The sequence below is a fragment of the Apodemus sylvaticus genome, chromosome 9 (genome assembly GCF_947179515.1).
Source record: "Apodemus sylvaticus chromosome 9, mApoSyl1.1, whole genome shotgun sequence".
Lineage (NCBI taxonomy): Eukaryota > Metazoa > Chordata > Mammalia > Rodentia > Muridae > Apodemus > Apodemus sylvaticus.
This window is the reverse complement of record NC_067480.1, coordinates 56,363,547-56,386,217: the sequence shown is the minus strand read 5'-3', so window position 1 is coordinate 56,386,217 and position 22,671 is coordinate 56,363,547. Positions and strand designations below refer to the sequence as shown.

The following is a 22,671-nucleotide window of genomic DNA, read 5'->3' as shown; positions in this document are numbered from 1 at the left end:
CTGCAGGTACCACGGCCTTACTTCTAAAATATTTGTCTTAGACTCTCCAGGTCTTGCTCCACTTCAAGACTTAATGTGGGGAAAGGGGTCAATGCCCAGTAAATTATTTGACAAACAAAGTCAGATTTATTGAATGCGTTTTATTTAACAACCAAAAAATTCTAACAGCCTAACAATGCACATAAGTTAAAAATTATCACTTAGTGATAACAAAGATAGTTGATTTACATGGAAAAAAGAACATTTACAATATGTTAATCCTTATTCACATTATTGATACTGCAATAAAACACAATTTGTTTTCTTCATTTCACAAAAAGAAAAAAAAGGCGGGAAATTGTGCTTTGTCAAGAGGCACTACAAGAGAAAGTTTCTTCTTCCAAATAGATATTATATGACAGATATTGAATAAATAGACATATATGCATTGTAATTCGCAAAGATCTGGCAAGACCACAGGCTAAAATGCCCACAGATTCACTTAGAACCACTGCAAACTTGGCAGTGAAATTAAAAAATAAAAGGCAAGACTTAGCATTAAAAAATACCTAATAAATTTTTGGTTGAAGTGTCAGAGATACCAAATGCGGACGCCATCGATCGATGGACCACCTGTAAGAGCTTGGCGACAAATCGGTGTCTAGGATGTGTACAGAGTGACTTCAGCAACAGCGTCAGAAGACAATTTGGAAAGAGTAACTCGGAGATCAGGAAGCAGCAACTGTGAACTCTCGGATTAAAGCTGCGGCATCTACAGAAAGGGGAAGGGCGGGCCCGGGCCTCAATTGCAAACAGCCATCTTTTTGCAAAGATGCATGACGCTCATGTCAAGGATAACTGTTTTAAACATCATTATTTGAAAAAGTACAGGAAAATGTCCCTTTGAAAACTCCAGAGGTTACTAAGCAGCTAGAATTAGCTTGTATTGCAACGTGTCTTCTCCCTGTATAGTGTAAGTTCTGAGTTAATATCTACACATAGAGGTTTTTTTTAAACTCCTACCTCTTATACCTTTCAAATATATAAATAGTATTAACAGTTATATTACAATGTTTGTGTAGTAAACAGAAAATAAATTTCAAAGTGATATTGCATGAGGTCTTTGACAAGGTTGCATGAGGATACAACTCAAAAACAAAACAAAACAAAATAAAATCCAACCGTGCCGGACTGCTGAGTGGCCATCGCGAGCCTGGAGTGGGTTCCGGAGACCTGTCCCGAAGGGGAGGTCTCCTCCTGCGATCCATCACCGATCAATCGCTGTCACTGGAACTGGAAGGTAATGCTACTGTTTCTAATGGGAAGCTAGAGGGGATTTGGCAAACTGTGGTAGATTGCAGCTTTAACGCTTGTTCCACAGAACAGCCCGTCCGCATTAGTTCTGCCTTACGTAAGGTTCGCGCTATGTGGGGCACTGGGACAATTATTTCCTTTTCCGAGGAGTAGGTGCGTAATGACTCCAAACCAGGTTCCTGTCGGGGCTGCCCTGCCACCATGGCAGGGGAAGGGTGGAGACTTGTGAGCTCAGGGTCTGCAGAGGTCTGGCTAAAGTGAAGGGGATTTGTGAAGAAGAGGAAATCTAAACAGAAGAGGAGTAGGAACACTCGGGGAGAGGGCCGGGTGGAGTTATTTGAGCGGGAGCCCCTCTTACCGGGCAGAAACTTCTTTCTCTAACCTAACATTACATTAAACTATGTTCTATTTAAAAACAAACCAAACAAAACAAAATGAAAACAAAAACAAAAGTAATCCAGAAAAAAAAAAAAAAAAACGAAAGGAAAGGAAACGGTAACATCCCAACAATACTAAATGAGCAGGCTTACTAAGTTTAAGATTTGAAGCCACAAGCAGGTAAATAAACTTCACAACAAAATGTGGCTCATAGCATGGATTCCATAAGTCCAACGTCAAAATGTCATTCATGGAGACTGCGCTAAAGGTCAAGTTTCCTCTGCACTGAACTTGGCTCGGAATTCCACAGAATGCATGTGCTTGGTACAGCGCTGACATGCTCAGTGATGGAGTGTGGAGGGTCACGGCGCTGAGTCACTGTCTTACGTGTGCGTGACGTCCTCAGGAGTAATTGCCTTATGTCGCTTTATAACATGCCCTGATTTTCTCTCACTTTACTCTCTTCTTTCCTCCTTTCTCTCATTTTTATTTTTTTGGCAGTGTTATTTTGTTAAATACATACCTCAAAAATTACCTATTAAGCTGCCAGATAGGAAGCCATAGAATTAAAAAAAAATCAGGGACAAACACACAAAATAAATAGGAATTCAAAAATAGTTATCCTGCCCTGAGAGCAGGCCGCAAGTTTCTCAAAAAGTCAAAGCAACTCACTGTGAAGTGGTATTAGTTTTTATACAGAAGTCTTTTGTTTAAGAACTTCATTTCACAGTCCAGTCCTTCAGATTGTAAAGTTCTCTGTCCCATGCAATTTTAATATATATATGTAAATATAGAGATATGTACATATACATATACACACACTCGTAGCTTCCTTCCTTCATTTCATGGGTCTTCCCATCCTGGAACTTGCCTGGTATCTCTTCCGTGAGTCCAAGAATGACAGCAGGGTCTCCCGTGACTAGAATTACTATGGTCCAGTCAATTGCAAACGTTTAACACGTATTGTCTCTGCCAAGGTGACGTCTGACTCAGAAACTCTGAGCGTGCTCAGTCTGTAGGCTATCTTGTGCAACAGAGGAACGCCATTAAGGGGAAGAAAAATAAAACAGACAAAAACAAAACAAAATAAAACAAAGCCAAGAGGAACTTGAAAGAAACTAAAACAGAAAGTCCTTGGACCCATCTATTGTTCTGCCTGTGGAGTTCACATTATCTCTGGTCGCTTTCGGCTGCAGCCGTCTTGTTCTTCTCCGGGCTCTCCTCCTCGGCCTCCACCTTGTACATCTCCTCCGATCCCTCCTCGCTGTCGTTCTCCTCAGACTCGGTCAGCAGCTCCTCGTCCTTATACTCGGCCACGTCCACCGCGGAGCCCAGGTGCTCCTTCAGCTTCCCATGATGCTTCACATGGTACCTCTGGTTCTGGAAGAACTTGATGATGGTGTGTTTGGGGAGATCCAGCTGGGCTGAGAGTGTGTGGATGGCTTCCTGGTCAGGATAGAGGCCTACATCATGGATGAAACTTTGAAGGATGCCCAGGGCTTCCAGGGAGATCTTGGTGCGAGACCGAGGCTTTTTGGCACAACTGTCTTCTGTTGGAGGAGGTGCTGGGGGCGCTTCTTCTCTGGGAGGGGAGCTCTCCTTAGTGGGCTGGGACTGCTGTCGATGAAGGACCTGGAGATCAGAAGGGGGAGGAAATTAGTGGGACTGGGATCTTAGTTTGCAAGGCTACCAGACCTTTGCAACATGACAGCATGTACTATCTCCCCGAGACTGCACTTAGATAAAGTCAAACCTGGAGAAAGCGGAAATCATTTCTGAACATGTAGATTCTCATCTGTGAAACACGTGATTCATGAGAGGCGCCTGAGCTGGGCAAGGTGGTAGGAGGCAGAGGCAGGAAGATTTCCACGAATTTGAGTTCATTGGGCTACACTGCAATTTGATGCCAGCCTAGACTGTATACCAAGACTTTGTTTCAAAAACAACCAAAAAGAAAAGAAAGAAAGAGAGAGAGAAAGAGAAAGAGAGAGAGAGAGAAAAAGAAGGGAAGGAAAGAAGGAAGAAATGAGAGAGAGAGAGAGAGAGAGAGAGAGAGAGAGAGAGAGAGAGAGCAGGAAAGAACTGTATAAACTAAGCCAGCATTGAGACTGCGGGCCACTGAATAGTCAGGCCTGCGGTCATATGGAGAGGGCTTCATGGAAGGCCTTGGCTTTGATCTCCTCTACTTGTGAAGACACCCATTGCACTAATGGCAGACACACAGTTCAACGTTAGACACTTCTGCATCGCTGGGGGAGCTGGGCAGTCTTTGAGCCTCCACCTCATCCTATATCGGACAAGGATTAAGGAAGTGGCATTCTGCCAGGGAAGTGGAAGCAAGAGGACCCGATGGGATGACTTTAGCTGAAAAAAGCAACAAAGAGGAGATAGAACCTATAGAGACCACCTCCAGTAGAGAGGCACAGCCCCTAGTTGAGGGATGGGGCCTCCTCAAAATTTTTAACCCAGAATTATTCCTGTCCAAAGGAAAGACAGGGACAAAAAGGTGAACAGAGACCGAAACAGAGGCCACCCAGAGACCACCCACCCAGAGATCCATCTCATCTGCAGATACCAAACCCCCACACTATTGCTGGTGCCAAGAAGCGCTTGCCTACAGGAGCCTGATATGTCTGTTCTCTGAGAGATTCTACCAGATACTGACAATCAACCATTGGACTGAGTCTGGGAACCTCAATGGAAGAGCTAGGGGCAGGACTGAGGAGCTGAAGGGGATTGCAACCCCATGAGAAGAACAACAGTATCCACCATCCAGATTCCCAGAGCTCCCAGGGACTAAACCACCAACCAAAGAGGACACATGGAGGGACCCATGGCTCCAGCCTCATATGTAGCAAAGGATAAGGCATCAATAGGAGGGGAGGCCCTTGGACCCGTGGAGGTTTGATGCCCTAGCATAGGGGGATGCTAGAGGGGTGAGGCGGGAGTGGGTGGGTGGGTGGGTGGGGGAGCACCCTCATAGAGGCAAAGGAGACAGGAGGTGGGGGAGACGGAGAGGGGTGGGGGAGGGGAAACTGGGAAGGGGATATCATTTCAAAGTAAACAAATAAAATGATTAATAAATTTTTCAAAAAAAATTTCAAAGAAAAAAAAAAGGAAAAAGAAAGAAAGTGGCATTCCAAGCATGGTTCAGATATTAAATGCATAATGTATATACAGTACAGTGTTCTGAAGGGAGGAGGGGACAGGGGAACCTTTCCAATAAGGAGCCATAGTCACTGCTCAGTGCTTCTCAGTGTAAGCAAATGAATTCAACTCCCTGCTGAGAATGGGTGTGGCCCAGGATTTCTCCGCTAGAATATCCTGGCTTGGTGAAATTTCTAGTCAATGCTGATCACTGGTCTTCTCAGGTTCATTGTTCCTCAGGTGGTATAGAGAAATGGATGATACTTTGAACTGGATAACACGCCCTTTGTCAAATTAAAAAAATCTTTATCTTCTTCTAGTTTTGATTTTGCTCTTTAAAAATATGATTATTTTAAATAATATATGCAAATTTTTCAAGCAATTTAAAGATAACTTCTGTATGTTTTAAATTTTAATTGACTGCTTTAACCACATTTAGATAGGCATTTTTAATATCCCTATAAACCAATTAACCCTCTGTTTTGAACATACTTCCACATTTCTATTTTTTAATTTTTAATTGCAAGGTTTACTAGCTAGCTGTTAACATTTAAATATTTAAATATTTCTCCTTTCCTTTTTGTTGTAAGTACCCCCCTTTCCATCTCTATAGATTCATAAAAGAAAACCCCAAGTGGGCGACGTCCCCCTGAGTCTCACCCACCGGTGTTACCACCGCATGAAATAACTTCCATTCTAATATGAACTTATTAACTCCTTGAAGGCTGAAAGGGAGAATGTCACCCAGTGGAGAGACTTGGCCAGCACTGGCAGCTGACCTGCAGCTGTGTGTTGGAGAATTAAAAGGCAGCAATGCCTGCTGAGACCTGTGAGGACCGCAATGCCTGTGCTCAGACAGCGCCCAACTTCCTGTATCCTCTCGAGGTCATTTAAAAACCACACACATTTCTTTAGAATTTTCTAAAGTTTTATGAAAGGTTCTCCTAAATCAGGACCCCAAATTTCCAGAGTCCAGCGAGAATCAGGCCCAAGCAACACAGAAAAAGAAACGTATGTAGCCACCCTTAAAAAAAAAAAATCACCCCTGGTATCATCCCTGTCACCATTCCTCCCACCAGGGGACTAGCCACGTGGCCCACTGCTTAGCTGAGAACCAGCACTGGCCTCAACCTGAGCAGCTAAAGGTAAGGCAGTCTGCCATCCGCACCAGTCTCGAGGCCCATGATGGAGAGCATACTTCCTCACCCATGTGAAAATGCCAGCTTTTTATAGAGTTTATAGAGGAGATAAAATATGGCAGCCACAGAAAAAGTTAGTCTTTTCACATTACTACCACTGACTAGGAAATGCTGATGAGAGGCTCGGCATGGTGGCCACAGCTGTCTAAGCACTGGGAGGCTTGGAGAATGAAGACCCACAAACACAAGGCCAGCCTGGGCTACATAATGAGACTACCTACTGTAATAAGCTGGTGGCTGGTAGCAGAAAGAAATCAAAAACAACGGACTATAAAACAGTGGACTAGCGTCCAAATAATGCCGACCAATTAGAGGCAATGTTCTTAAGCATTTTCCTTACCACTTCCAACTAAGAACAAACTCCTGTGGTCTGATGTGGTAAGCTGGCATCAGCAAAAAAAGTGAGAGCTCCCTTATTCCAGCGTCCTAATTATCCCCGCCAGGGAAAGCGGGGCTGCGTGGCAGGCTCCCACGGCTCTTGGTGGCTTTGACAACACAAAGATGTGTGCTCAGGGCCTATGATGTGGGCAGGGTGAGCATGCTAATAAATAAACCACAGGTGAGGGCCCGGCTTTGGGCGAGAAAGAGGACCGGAATCAGGGACGAAGCGCGCTCTGGCCGGACGGACATGTGCTCAAGCACGAGTGGTCCCTATTAGAGCAACTGCGTTAATTGGAAAACAAAAGAGAATTAAAATGCTCCATTTTCTAAATTACGCTTGCCTTCTGTAGTAAAAGCCAGCAGAACGGTTCCATTTAATTGAATAATTAGATTGGTTCTTAAGGGGCTTTCCATTGTGCACTGAGTAGATTTAAAGAGATTTTCCAAAACTATACTTTGAAGTTACTATAATCTTTCTGCATGATAGCATCTGTTCTCCTTTGGCCCTACCAGTTGGACCCCTCCACTTCCCCTCGTTTCTTAGAACAGAGCACTGTAATACATGCTCTGTTAAAATGTACAAAGAAGACAAGTCTGAAACACCCAATAGCAAGCGTGGCTCACACACTGCTTATATCGTTCCAGGCAATCTAAAATAGATAAATGCAAATGCAATCCTACAATTCTTCATGAAGGTGTAATCTGGACCAAGAACTAACTGGAAACACACTGCATTGGAGGATACTTATGTACACTGTCAGGAGTATTGGGAGAAGACAGGCTTAAAAAGGGGGGCGGCTCTCAGGGGACTTTGCAGATCATAGACTAGAAACACATTTCTAAAAAGAAATACTGTCAAAAAAAATTCCCCATAAGATGAAATGTACTTTCTGACCAAGCAATACAGAAGAGTGGACTGGTGGGCATGACAATACAGGCATGAAGTAAGTTCTGTTTTCTAACAGACAGGAAAAGATCAGTCAAAATACAGAAGACAAAATGAACATCTCTAAAAGTGACCTGCCTTCTAACTTACATAAAGGGCTGAGTCTTTTGCTTGTATGCTGCTGAGTCTTATGCTGCTACTTGCCAATGGCTGTCTTTCTCCCAACCACAGCAAGTAAAATGTTTAAAAGTAATGATCTCCAAAGATGTCTACCACAACCATCTTCACTTTTCCAAAATGTTCTACCTCCTCTAGACAAAATATCATCTCTAGATAGTTTCTAGCAAGAGATCTGAATAAAGTGTCATCTCTGCAGGGTCTATGCATTCTTCCTGGGTAGTGTTTTCCACGATAGAAAGAGTACTTGCAGGAAATAGAGTGCAGCTCCAGACGTCCAAGACTGTCTCACTTACACAATGGTCTTTGTCAAGAGGAAACTAATCCAAGCACTCTCTAGTTCCTCTCATCTAAAGGTTAGCAGCAATTCATTCCCTATTATCTATCTATCTATCTATCTATCTATCTATCTATCTATCTATCTATCTATCTATCTACCTACCTACCTATCCCTTCCTTCTTTCCTCCCTCCCTTTCCCCCTATTTCTCACACTAATTTTAGCTTCTTCCTTCCTTCCTTCCTTCCTTCCTTCCTTCCTTCCTTCCTTCCTTCTCTCCCTCCCTCCCTTCCTCCCTTCCTTCCTTCCTTCCTTCCTTCCTTTCCTTCCTCCCTTCCCCTTACAGGACAGGTTTATAAACTCATTTCAGGTAAGTCTTGGTTTTCCTGTCTGAATTTGTCATGGCATGTTCTCAGTCCTCTTTCAGTAAGTAGAATGGGTCAGGGTTAGTCTGTGTCCCCAGCAAACACCATGAGAGTCACTCCACTGATTCTTGGTACACACTTGCAAGCAATCCCATTCCTGAGGTCACTGGACAGGTCTTGCATTTATTTATAACTAGTGTGGTTATTTAAATTTTTGTGATTATATCACTTTTTTTCTTCTATTCCCTCCAAAGCCTTCCATCTACTCTCTGTTCTCTTTCAAATTCATGGACTTTTTTTCTTTACTTGTTGGTGTGTGTGTGAGAGAAAGAGAGAGAAAGAGACAGAGACAGAGAACATGCATATTCCCAAATCCATACACTCTACTCAAGTTGTCTGCTACTATGTGTGTATGTTTCCAGGACTGGCCGTTCACTGGTGTGCTCCTCCTGAGGGAAGATTCCTCTTGCTCTCATCATCCCTTCACTGCCTTTGGTTCTCATGTTGGAGCAAGGCCCTGGAGCTTCCCCCTTTCTGCGTTGGCATGGCAGACAATGCCATCCTTGTTCTGGCTGCTTCTTATCATCTACAGTCACATAAAACCTACAGTAACAAACACCAAGTTCCACTGTCTAGAGCCAGAAAGAATACTGCAAGCTCTGAAAGTATGTCCTAGGAGTTTCAGTCATAAAAGCCCCAAAGTTGAAAGGTTACAAGTGTTCCTCAGTCTAGAATGGGTAAAGCAGGGTATTATATTAACAGAGATGCTAGGCCAACTAGCCCACCATGGGTAACTGCCACAAACTTACTGTTGGCTGAAAGGAGTCAGATGTGAAAGACTAAAGATTCTACTTATGGGAAAGTCAAGAAAGAGATGAAAAACTGCAATAAGAAAGCCTGAAGCAGTTGGGCACAGTGGTGCATGCCTTTAATACAGTCACTCAGATCACTCTGAGTTTGAGGCCAGCCTGGTCTACAGAGTAAGTTCTAGGACCAGCAGCAATTCCATGCATATTGTCTTTGAGAGTTACTGACTGAAAGATTAGCAAATTGTCTTTGGGAGATGCTGAAAATATTCTCTGCATTGATGTGGGCACTGATTAAAGGAGTGAAAATATGTCTGAAAGATTATTCAGCTGTATGTTTAAGAGCTAGATTTTTACTAAGTGCAAATTGTACCACATCTCAGAAAAAAAAGTTTATGGGTCCAGAACCAGTGTGATGTTGTACAGCTGTGAAATATATCAAGCAAGAGGTTTGAGAATTCAAGAATAGCTTGGGCTACATATTGAGACTTGTTCTTACAACTACGTAAAACTTTTAGGGTCCAATAGTTAATTTTTAATCTTTAAGGTGCAGCACCATCTTCCAGTGATTTTCCAACATAGTAAAATGCTTCACATTGTACAGACAGCTATGCCTTTACTCTCAACCTTTATGTACCCATTAATTCATCTCGGTTCTATTGGGTTTTGGATCTTTCTGTCACAAATGCATTTATAGTATTTCTATAATGAGATTCCCGGAAGGCATATTTTAAAACCTCTCTCTTTTTCATAGCATCATTTGTTTTCAACATGACTACGGTGGGAGAAGGCCACAGTAGTGAAATATACACATTCCAGTGGTAGAACAGCAGCAGTCGGAATAGATATTAGCATCCATGAAATCTAAGCCAAATGCTCCAAATATATATGTTTTATATATGTTGTATATGCTACAGATCACATATATACTCTACTTCATGGTGAGCCCATGTTTTGACCCATTTTATAAGGAAACCAATCCAAGGTGCAGAAGGACTGCACCTTGTAAGTAACAGAACTTGCATTCTTCATCTCTCTAACTGAACGTGAAGCCATGAGCAGAGTGTACAGAGGTAAGCTGAGTCGGTCCTTAGAACAGACCGGAAGCAAAATTCTAAGTCAAACATCCCAGAGGAGGAGAATGAGTGGCAGGGACGCAGTACAAGGTGGAGGAGGAGCTTCAGAGAGGTGAATGGAGAGAGCTCACTGAGGAAGCAGCATGGGTGTGAGGTCTGAAGGGTGAGGGGCAGCAGGGGTGAGGGGAGGGCAGGGAGGGGGTGGTGGCACATGTATGAAAAGTGCTCCAGACAAAGGAAGCAAGCAAAAAAGGCTGGAGGAAAGGACGAGCACACAGCATCTGAAACACACGGCCAGCCCACTGGCGTCTGCTCTCCAGTGCACCGGCCACGGCTGCAGGCAGCTTTTCATTTCCTGATCTCATGTGTGTGCCAATGTGTGAGCATGTCTGCGGAGGGAGGTCAGAGGTCAGCTTTGGCTGTCTACTCCCAGGCATCATTTACTCCCTGAACCCCCTTTTTGGATACAGGACTTCTCATAGATCTGGAATGCACTGAGGAAACTAGACTGGCTGGCCACTCAGCTGCCAGAATCCACCTGTCTCAACCTCTCAGGTCCGGGGATTAGAAGCACACCACCGTGGGTTCTGGATATAAACTCATGTCCTAGTTTGTGTAGCAGGTACTTGAGTAAATGAGCTATTTTTCAGATACTCCCCCTTACATTTAAATTAATGAAATATATTTTTAAAAAGCCTTCAGTTCTACGGTCTCATTAGCCACATCACAGGTGCTTGGGCGCCTCCTGCGTGCAATGCTAAGGCACTTTCACACTCACATGAAGTGGTGGTTCTGTATTGTCACACAGTGACAACAGAGTAGGGGGGAGGGGAGGAGAGAGAGTGATCCAGGCCTGGAGCCTGGGGAGCTTAGCATTCTAACATCAGGTGATACAATACCCCTGAGAGACCTGTGATCATATAATTTATTCTAGCCAAAACCAGAGCTTGAGCTGTAAAATAGTATTCTAAGACAGATAGGCAAATACCTGTATGCCTATGTACCAAATCCGAGATATTCAGCATATAGTTACTAGATCATTGTTAAATTATCCCAAATAGGAACATTAGTAAAAAGTAGCCAGAACTGTGCCCAGACATTCCTACCCTCAAAGAAAGAATTACTCTACATTGAATGATGGCTGCCTTCTTCAGCTGTGGCACTTACAACACTCAGCCTTGAATTCACAGGGCAAAATGTAGATCCCTGCATCACATATCTGGGTACTTCCGGGGTACCTGCAAGACTTGGGCCCACTCATTTAGTAGGCTCTGAAATAAGGCGTTCTAGTCCAACAATTGAGGGTTGGTGAGTAAGGAAGCTCTGGGCAGGGCATAAACAAGTTAAAAGTTCAAAGCCTGATAAGGTTCCTCTTTTTTTATATTCTAAAATCTCTCTGAGCTGAGGCATAACATGTATGTGTGTACATGAATGGACACAAAACTAACAATTCAGGGAGAAAAGTTGTAAATATATTTGAAAGGGATGCCATCTTTCAAATAGAGCCTTAAAGTATTCTTGACCAGTTATAATATGGACACACGTTGCTTCTCTGTCTTAAAACTAAAAACTTGGAAAACAGAAGGAGCTCATGGTACCATGACAAAAGCCGACGGAGAGAGAGATAAAGGCCTCTTCTTAAAGCTCTCAGCGTTCAAATAGATTTTGAAGGCCTCAATGAAAACCAGCTGGGAGCCATGTGTAAAGTATAATGGTTCTGGCCTGCAGGGAAGGAAGTAAGATCTTGAATGATTAAGTTTAGGAAAGTATATAATTCACTGTATCATTACGGGGTGAACTGGATTACTTATAATAAGCCAAGACTTTGTGGTTGTTTTTATAAAGAGAAAATGAGAAATTATTATGGAGGGGCCTGTAGAGGGTGGTGGGACATGGGAACAGGTTAAAGCAGCTTTCCAGGTGGCTCCATGTAGCTTTCTAAGACAAGATTCACCCCCGGAAGTAAGCCTTGCTTGGGGCATAAGGCAGGGCAGCAGGAGGTGACAACAAGGACAAAATACCTTCTGTCCACATGTACTGGGTTTTAAAGTCAAAATATCTCTTTCTCACTTTGTTTTACTTCATCTAGGCCAATAAACATGAAATACTCAATCAAAAAAAAAAAAAAAAAAAAAGAAAGTAAAGTATTTCTCCATCAAAAATTCCAAGAAAAAAAATACATGAACCAACAACAAATGGTTGAAAGTCCTTTGGCATAAGTCCACTGTAGCACACCAAACACAAGAATGATTGCATGCTATTATTTTTACCCATTACTATATATAAAATGTCCTGTACTTGAGGTTTCAACAACTTAATGGCAAGTTTCCCTTCACCCCATCAAAACCAGTAGTAGAGACTATTAATTTGAGTCTAAAAATTCAGCAGGGGAAACACCTAAGATTGGTGATTATAAACAGCAGGAATTAAGTATACAGCCCACGCAGCTCACCCACTGGGCTGTAACCTGTGGACTGCACATCTCACGCCTAGCTGAGGGCTCAGGACTTCTTGGCTACTCTGTACTGAGCCAATCCCACATCCTCCCCTCTTTATTTCCAGCTTTACTCTTACCCCAGCTGAGCACTGGCTCTTCTGCTTCTTCTTGCTTAATCTACATGTAGTAAGTAAAGACACTGTCACCAAGTGTAGTAATAATTTACTTCTATCTGAGAACAGAGATGGAGATTATATATCTCTATCTATCTATCTATCTATCTATCTATCTATCTATCTATCTATCTATGTATACATACATACATACATATACACATACATATATCCATATACATACATATACATGTATATACTAATGTTGTTATTTCCTCTCTTCTTAAAAACCTCTAGGGTACTAGATAAGTCATAACACACAACTGTGTATAAAAGTTTCAAGCAAGTTTGGGGTTATAAAGGTCTGGTTTCAAGGCAGTTCCTACTCCAAGTTCCACTGTTGGTCAGCCTTGAGATTCCTGAGCAAGCTATGACCCAAGCCCCAGTGTTTGGCACCTTGGAACATCTTTTTTACAGTATTAAGAAGAAAGATTAAGTGAGATCATCTGTCTGAAGCACTTGGCAGAGGTCTGACCATAACTAAAGCCTTTTAACAGAGCAATTTTCATTTGAAAAAGATTTGTTCTTACTAACTATGTACATGCGAATATGTGAATATGTGCATGTTGAATGTAGGTGACTGATGAGGGTAGAGGTGACCCCTGGAGCTGGAACAGTTATGAGCTGCCCAATGTGGGTGCTGGGAATCAAATCTAAGTGTCTGGAAGAGAACAGTATGTGTTCTTAACCACTAAGCCTTCTTTCCAGCTGCAAGAAAGTTTCATTTTTAAAATGTGAGGAATACTTAAAGATCAATACTAAATAAATTCCTCGTGCATTTTTTTGTCAATATGCCTATTATTAGAACCAGCAACAACTTCAGTAATTGGCCCTTTCACTTTAAGGGTCCAGATGGGTAAGAGGATAGCTTCTGCCAGTAAATTTTCTTCCTTCCTTCACCAATACTTCATAAATATGTGTTGTTACTGTGGTACCTGGCACACGGAAGCAGCCTCGGGAGCATTGTTACACAGAACTGAACGTCAAAGGCAGAGTCCCTTTTGAAATGGTATCTCCAGTCATAAGCTGCGTGGCCTCTTAGGGAGCTAGTCCTGACTAGTGGTTCTTAAAGCGAGAACCATGGACCTTGTTGAAACTATACGCTGTATTAAGACACCCATAACATCAAGCCTACTTCCAAGAAAAACTAAGGTGTTACAGCTTATTGTTTTGATTGTGCTAAAATTTGCACCAAAGACACAAAACTACAGATGAAAATTAGTGGTGGTTTAAAATATGCTTTTTTAGAAAGGCTGTATTAAGAAGCCCCAACATTTATAAATCTACATAAATGAACAAACTAATATTTCCCAAGTGGCTAATATATAATACTGTAAAGTTATAAAACTGGTAAAAGATCCATTCAAAGTTAAATGGAGACCAATGAATAAAGTACAAAAATATGAAATATTCACCAATATGTTGGCTCAATTCCATTTGGCAAATTCCACTTTGCAAACAAAATCACTGCCACTTTCAATGTCTTACTAAAATATCAAAAAAGAATTTCTCAATTATCTGGAATGCCTGTTAAACTATCTCTTGCTATCCTAATTACTTTATCAGCTTCAAGCACATACTATATCAAGCACACAAGCAATTCTGATAATCTAGTTGTTGTGCATTAAAGCATTAATTATACAACATTAAATATCTGACATTAAAATATCTTCAAATGTATATATAAAGCTGGTATATATTGTTTTAGCAATATATTTTTCATAAAATATATCCTTCACAGACACACACACACACACACACACACACACACACACACACACACGCGCGCGCGCGCGCGCACACACACACACGCGCGCACACACACACAAGCACAATCTACAATTATTTAAAACTTAGCAGACTCTTCATTTATAAGACTGATATACATGACATATTACTGAAGTCATCAATTGCAAAATGAAAGTGGGTCACAAGACCAAAAGGATTGGAAACTTCCATACTATTTGAATCATGCTTGAGACGTGAGCCTGACTCCCTAATGATTATCAAGCTATTTACTAGAACATTCAAAATAGATTCTGCAGTTGAAAGCATCCTTGCTTGAGTCAAATCATGTAGGGCCGCAGTGCAGGGCTGTAGGGAAATCACACACACGTTATGATTTGCCTCTTGACTTTATCACTCAGAGACATTTTCACAGGCAAAACATATTCTCTTAGACACAACTCAGCACTATTTTTAGCTTCAAATGATGTTACTTTTGTTGGCTCTTATGACTGTAATTTCACATCCAAACATTATAAGGCTTATTAAAAACTATGGTTTAGTGCTGTTGCTTTTTGGGTGATTATACAGTATCCTAAGGTCAAAACTCAGGAAATACGTTATTAAAAAAGAGTACCCATGAAGTGATGACAAACTGCAGACTATAGGTGTTAGATTACATTTTGACTCCAGGCAGGTTTAATATAAGTTGGTTTTCTTTGTACAATTGCTCTTAGCACATACAGCTGTAGGAAGGGGATTAAAAAAAGGAGAGAGAGTGCATGAAGCTCAATAAAGGAAGACCAGGTCAAAAGAAATCAATACAAGCAAGCAAACTGATAGGACGCCCAACATGGAAATCCATGTTCAATATCCTCGAGCCTTAGTCTGGCTTTCCTGTAATATTGTAACCATGATACTATGGGAGGACTGTGTATGCTTTTAATGCAGCTTAATAACTGCTTCTCAAAATAAACACTTTGGTCAAAGATAAAAGCATAACAACGCTGTGACACAATAATCTGTTAAAATAAACTTGGGGTTGGAGGAAACATGGGACTTAAAACAGCCTTTGGCTTATAGCATTTCCTCCTCAGTAATAAATTGAGAACAACTATACCAACAACTTTGGAATAGTTTGGGGTAAAATAAATATGTTGCAGTTATTAATGATGGTCTTAGGAATGGCCAGAATCTGTGACCATCCAAGAGGCAGCCCAGTGAAGTACTTCCTTCATACAACTGAATGAGCTGATAAGGTAGGGACAGCAAAGTTGAGATGAAGAACTATGTCTCAATTAAATGGTGACTAAATGTTAAGACTAGGCCACACCTTCCTCTAAGAGGTGGTTCTCAGCCTTCCTAATGGTGCAACCCTTTAGTATAGTTCCTCATGTTGTGCTGACCACAACCAAAAAATTATTTTTGCTGCTACTTCATAACTGTTATGTTGCTACTGTTATAGATTATAATGTAAATATCTATGTTTTCCAATTTTCTAAGGTGAGCCTTCTGAAAGAATTGTTCAATCCTCACCCAAAAGGGGTCCCAAGCCACAGGCTGAGAGCCACCGCTCTAAGATAGTTCATATTGCATAAACACAAGTTTGTTTGTTTGTTTGGTCAGGTTTTTCCTTGCCCCAGATACTCCTTTTAAAAAAACAGCTTTTGACTCCATTTTGAGAGAATTGACTGAAGCCTCTTTAGTTTGTACTCATTCTATAAGTGCAAAAAGGTCTACAGATATAATTTCAGTGTGCTGTGTGCTATGTAATAAGTTAATATGGGCAATTATGAGTAGAATAATAACAATAATAATAACAGCAATAATCCTGCCTAAACAGGATTATATGACGAATTATTACTGTTGAAATGGATAAACTTAATGTATTTACACTTATTCAATAAATTATGACATTGTAGAAAGACAGAAATGTTTGTTTCTGGCACAGAGTGGTCATGATACCAAGAAACACATCAGGATCAAAACCAAATAAGCAGAGGGAACTAGAGAGATGGTTCCAGTACTTAAGAGTACTTGTTCTTATAGGAGGATGGGTCAGTTCCCAGGACCAACATAAAGGCTCACAACCATCAGTAAATCAGTTCCAGGGGACTCGGTGCCCTTTTCTGATCTCTGTAAGTACCAGGCATTCACATGGCGCAAATATATACATATATGGAAATACTGATATACATTAAATAAAAATGTTAAAATCTAAAAATTAAAAACAAGCAGACCAAGCAAAAAAGATCCTTTTCCCAGTTAGACATTAAGAAAGGCAAAAACTGGCCACACTATGAACCTAGTGGAAACTCCATCCTTCCCTTCATCAGCCTCATTTGAGAGCCAAGTTTACTGATCATTTAGCAGTAATATAAGTGAAAAATAATTCCATAAACATGACAACACAATCTAGACAAGGAGTAAGGAAAATGAGGTGCTTTAGCATGTCTAACCCGGGACTGTATACCCTGATGCCTGAGAGGAACCTAGCCCACCGAGCAGTCTCACATGCCTACCAAGCACACCCTTCCATTTTCCCCTGTTTGCACACCACCATCACCTTTATCATGTCTTCTTACAGGATAAAAGTTGGCCGGCACTTTCACAGTTAAAAAAAAAAAAAAAAAAAAAAAAAGGCCTATCTTCGGAAGACAGATTCAAGGCCCAGGCAATGATAATGTGCTGCAAAGATTTCATATTGATGATAAAACAGTAAAGAGGAACATGGAAATGACTGGTAGTTACTCTGAGAACCTGATTTTAAAGTCAACATGTCTTGCTTCACTGGTGTAACTGGGAAAGGGTGGTTCTTGTCCCAGCCGGCTGGAAAGATGTTGTCGAGTTAAAGATAAGCAGAGTTACTGACTAGCAGGGTGAAAGGTTAGGACTACTTGAGTAACAGGAATTCAAACAGCATCCAAAGAAACAGCCTGAAAATTCGTAATGGCTCCAGGACGGATGAAGTGTTCAGGTTAAAATGACTACCAGAATTCTGAAGCAGTTAATCTAGGTGGCTAAATAATTCTCAAGAGAAGTAAAAATGTGACCGAAATGCAAACAACCTTGTCAACGCCAGGGAGATGCGATTTGTGAACTCTCAGGTTGGGTTTTACTAAAATAACAATGGGGGTGGTACAAGTCAATGCCTGTCACATTGTTACAGCAGAGGGTGTAAATTATTTCAAGAGAATGCTGAACACATTTGGTTCCTTATTTGGGGCCAAGGGGCAAAGGCGGGTTATTGTGTGTCTGAGGCCAGTGTGGGACATGGAATGGGCTACATTTTCTGTATAATTTTTACAGTTGGGACACTCTAAAGGCAGAACAATCTGACAGTTATGGTTAGTGAAAATATTAGATGTTCACCAATAATATATGACCTCAGCATATTTCTGCTTTCTGGATATAACCACTTAATAACAGGACTTGGGAAAACTGCACTGCGTGAATCAAACACATAAAAGTACGGACATGCCTTTTATAGAAAGCAGATCTTAGGCAGGGCATTATAATCAGTGACTCTGGTAAAGGACAAACTCTACTGCATTACCGCACCACTGAGATATTATAGTTTATTATACCCTAAAGACCAGACTGGGAAACCAAGTCAGATGACCTAAGCAGGGCTGTTCCTCAGACCATGCAGCAGAGGTCTCTGAGCCAATATTCCTGGTGACTTAGTGCCTAAAAAGTGTCAGATGGGGCACATCAAACACAAGGCTACTTTTCAGCCTTCATTTCCTCCATCGATGGCAAGCCTCCTTGCTCATTTCCAGAGCAGAACCTAGGGAGATTAAATGGCGTGAGGTAAAGCTTCCCAAAGGTTAATGAACTGTCAATCCAAGAGTATTCTTCTGCAGTGCTAACCTCCTTTGCTATGGGGATATTAGCTTTGCATCCTCCATATTAATGATTACTTTAACTGAAACCAGGTAAGGGGAAAGAGACTCTTGCATCTCAACTTTGTGCCAGGACACATAAGAGGTGAGGGCCTGAAGGACCAGGCCCTCTTATTTAACCATGAAAAATGAGACAAGAAAACCAGTGTCCTCCTCCCAGGATGGTGACTGGGAACAAACTCCTCAGTTCCTAATTCCCTAGGGCAAAGTGACTAGACTGGAGGTTCCTTTCCCCACAAGAAAGATTCTAGTCTCTAAGCTCTAGAGGACTATGGGGCTCCCATGAGGCCAGTTATTCGGCATCCTTATCTACTTGAAGTCACACAGCAGGTCCACTTTGTGTCCATGCCACTGTGTCGCGCCTCCTCTGAGCATATTTGCTCACCCCATACTCGTCCCTCTCATAAGTTGGAGCTGTCGAGCGATTATACTTTCAAATGTGCATTTGCTTAAGGGTGGATTCAATTTAATAGCTGAGAACTCAGTACAAAACAAATATACTTACAAATGACATTAGCAGGGAATTAATCATTAACACTCTTGATTGGTGTTCCAAGACCAACCCCCTATGTTGGCTACAACTAAGATAATGGAGTTCCCACTGACTCATTCCCTCATCTTAAAGTCAACATCCAGCCCACCCCAGGTGCTGAAGAGGACTCCCTTCTAAAGAGTTCTTATGGGAAGGTTCTACTCTCCAGATATATCCGTGTGTGTGTGTGTGTGTGTGTGTGTGTCTGTGTGTGTGTGTGTGTGTGTGTGATGTCACTCACTGCCACAGTCCACGGGACACCTTGCCAAAGGCCTTTAGTGGCCTTAAGTGAGGCCAAAGTCTCTTTGAGTGTCCAAGAAGATTGTCAGCTGACTGTAGCTTATTCCTCTGCCCAATTCTTGCTCTTCAGCCCCTGCCTTGCAGGCTATAAACCAACCTGTGGTCAGAATCCGCCTACTCCTGGGTCTACCTTCTGCTGTTTTTCTTCTAGGAAACTCCTGTAAGTGAGTGACCCTGGACAGTCCCCTTCTAGGACCCTTCTGAGTCTTCTCACCAGTCAAGTTTAGCATCTTGACCTGTTTTTTGTGGTACACTCTGTCCTGGGTGATAGTCATCTATTCTTGAATACCAACCACTTCACAGGACAAGGTACAAAGCCTTCAAAAGAGAGTTGAAACTTAAAATTTATCATAAAATGTCCAGAATACTTTTGTAGTAAATATCATATTAATTAAACTGAAATCTTGGTGTAAGAGTATATGCTTTCTGAAAAGACTTGAATTAGAGTTGTTTGTAGTAACTTGTTGCATGTATACAACACTATACAGCTTTCCAAGTCTCCCACATCACTGGGCTGGACGTGACTGACACACAGGTGTTACTGTTGTTGGTCACTGAAACTGACATATTTACTCTTTTGCTTCTCTCTATGTCCCTCCTTACACTGTAAAAATATTTGTGTTCTCAGTAGATCTCAAAAATCCTATAGTAGGCAGCTGCTATGACCAGAGAAGTTGCTGCAGGCAAAACAGCAAACAAAACTTGGAGAATTCATGTAAGAAAAAGGGAATCTTGAACCAAGAAAGAATCTAAGAAAGCATCCCATGTTTTCTAATGAAGCCTAGTGACTTCTGGAGAGGGCCCTGGCCCCTTGCTAAGATATATGCGAGGGTTCTCTAGCTATAAAATGCTGTGGGAGAACACTGAATGCCTTTTCCAAAGCAGACATCAAATGTCGGTGTGGCTTTCCTCAGGGTGGGATGAATGGAGTGTATCTGGGTGAAGAATAAAGAAAGGAGCGAAATCGACTCAAAGATGCCTCCTTGCCTCGCGTTCACGCAGCCTCCCCAGCCTCTGCGCCACACAATGTCAAAGTGAACAAATGGCTCAAAATAAATTCTTTGCTGCGTATTTATATTTTATCAAAATCTGTTTTTTAAAATATTCAACTAAAACTAAATAAGTCATAGAAATAAGCATAGAAACTAAGTATAGAAAGCCAAACATAAGGCACCTCCCCTATCTACAGAGATCAAAAGGCATTGGGACGGCATCAAAGAACACTTTTGTTTTAAGGTGCTCCTTTTAAGGTATCGTGCAGTTTTTAGCCTTGACAGGGTCTCTGTCAGAAGTATAATTCCAAACTGATGAACAAAATGCTATTATCATATTAAAACACTTGATTGTGTATGACTTCAAAAATCCTGACTTTCTATTTCTGAGAATGGATTTAATGAAATATTTTTAAAGTGGAGCTGGCAGAGAGAATATCGGCCAAGAGGCAATTCAGATGGCAGATGCAGAGAAAGCACAATTTACCATGTAGACTGTAGCAATGGGCATTAAATAATCATCTCTGAATAAACTCCACAAATCAATATGGCCCCGTCGCTCTAAACGAAGAACGGTATTGCCTAAAGGAAATCTCTAAGGTCAACCAGCAATTAACTGAAAGGTTTTGATTGAAAATGCTATTGACTGCTTTCATATCGCACAGCTTCCTGGTTATTATACTTCATGGGCTAAGTAGGTGCCAAGACATTAAACTGTCAATAATCTATTAATACTGGACAGCTACATTCACTCTCCCTGAATCTGCAGGCAAATAGATTCAAGCCAAATACCTTGCTTAGAACCAATGCAAATTCCTCAGCCCTGATATGGAAATCGTATCTTCATTATGCCATTCTGAATGCCCTGAAGTGTCACTCAGTGTAAGAGAAATGTGTAGGTAGAGATGCTTGTTCACATGAGTTAAACTAACATTTGTTTTCTAAGAGATTGCTGAAGGGAAAGAGAGTGTGTCCTGGACCCTGCCTTCCTTTCTAAGTCATATTTAACAGTTCCTAAATGGAGCATAATAAACACTTTACAAAGAGGAATGAGAAGTTCTTCAAAGGGAGCCTGACAACCCCGTGCCTCTCGGCATCTGGAAAGCAGTTATATACGGGGAGGGGGGCTTTTAATGAATTTAATAGAGAAAAGCACTTTAATTAAATGCTGTCAAAGTGGATTGTATTAATGACTGTACACAGAGGAATTTAAAGCCAGCCAAGTTTATTTAGCAAATAGAAACTGGGCTTTCGAAGCCTGCAAGTATTTATGTTTCTACAGTTGGTGCACACTGAGAGGGTGGTGATGTCAAATGAAAGCACTGAGTTATTAGATATGATTTTATTTATTGTGTATTATTAAAGTTTCAAAGGCCTCGAGGGAGTCAGTTTCATTTTCAAAATGAAGCATAGTATCTGATCAGAAGGGGTTAAGGAAAGAGTCCTGTCCCCACAGTGGTTTTCCCTGCTCCTTAGAACCTGACTGCAGGTAATGGGATAGCAGAGCAGGCAGGCGGGAGGCCAGCCAGTCAAAATTCACACCACTGGACAGCAGTGGCAAAGGCATCAATGGCAGTATTTCTCCTCTGGCCAGTTCCCCAATTTTTATTTTTATTTTTTAACTTTTCAATGACTTGCCCCTAAACACAGTTCACTCTATTATACACAGCAATAAGCTGAAAAATGACCAAAGCTTTTAGAAATCTGCATGAAAATTTGGTTGCCATAGCCCATTTAATGAAAACCACGAGGAGTACCATGTTTTACAAAAGTATCAGATGTTTGACTGGGGGCAGGAGGCAAGGATATCTTCCTGGGTGTCTTCTACTTGGAGACTGATCATAGAACAGACCTATTATTAGTGATAGTATTTTTAAAATAAACAAAGCAAGCATGAGCCTTAATGCATGAAAGCTGTAAAAGATTGAGAGGCTGGCCCGGCTGGAAAATACTATGTGTGTAGCAAAATGATTTTCTCTACCGTTTGTAGAAATGTAATTATCCATGATAAGCTATTATCCATGATACTACAGCAGTGAGGGGTTTCAGGGAAGCCCACGGGAAGTGAGGGATTTGCCATTTGGTCTTCCGTCTCTGACACCACCATGTCTGAGATCACAAACCACTCTGTGATTACCACATCCTTCTTGCAGTTATGTACACAGCTTTGCAGGCTGTCTTAGGATTTTTAATTCAAAACACAAGAGAGGGGGAGAAGGGGGAAATGTGAGGCTGAGAAAGAAAAACAGCAAACCCCTAAATGCAGCACCTACCTCCTCTTGAGAACAGAATAATAATCACAAATGCGGACTTTCAACTTTCTAAATAAATAACCTGATTTTTAATTCTCTCTGCACCCAAGCTATTTATTAATATCAGATGTCTGGTCTGTGTCTTTGTAGCTCTGGAACTTAGAAGCGCCTGTGCTTTTCCATCTGTGCCAAGATGTTTCAGACTAGGCTTTGAAAAGCTAAGTGTAGATGAATAGGACATGGGATGAGAACTGAGTACAGACGTATTCTGTGTTCAGGACTGGCAACACGGAGCACTGGGGACAGGCCATGTCCATGTGGTGTAATGCACTCCTTTGGTCCTTGTGGGCAAGTATGCAGAGATGGCTG

General features: G+C 41.5%; 1 protein-coding gene across 1 annotated transcript in view; it reads right to left on the bottom strand.

Annotated features, from left to right (window-relative positions):
• Positions 1–223: 223 nt before the first annotated feature.
• Positions 224–22,671, bottom strand: part of Satb2 (SATB homeobox 2) — a 178,653-nt gene continuing 156,205 nt past the window's right edge. The window contains exon 11 of the mRNA XM_052193555.1: positions 224–3,303. Within this exon, the coding sequence (XP_052049515.1) occupies positions 2,842–3,303 (462 nt within the window). The 3' untranslated portion in view covers positions 224–2,841. The remainder of the gene's footprint in view (positions 3,304–22,671) is intronic.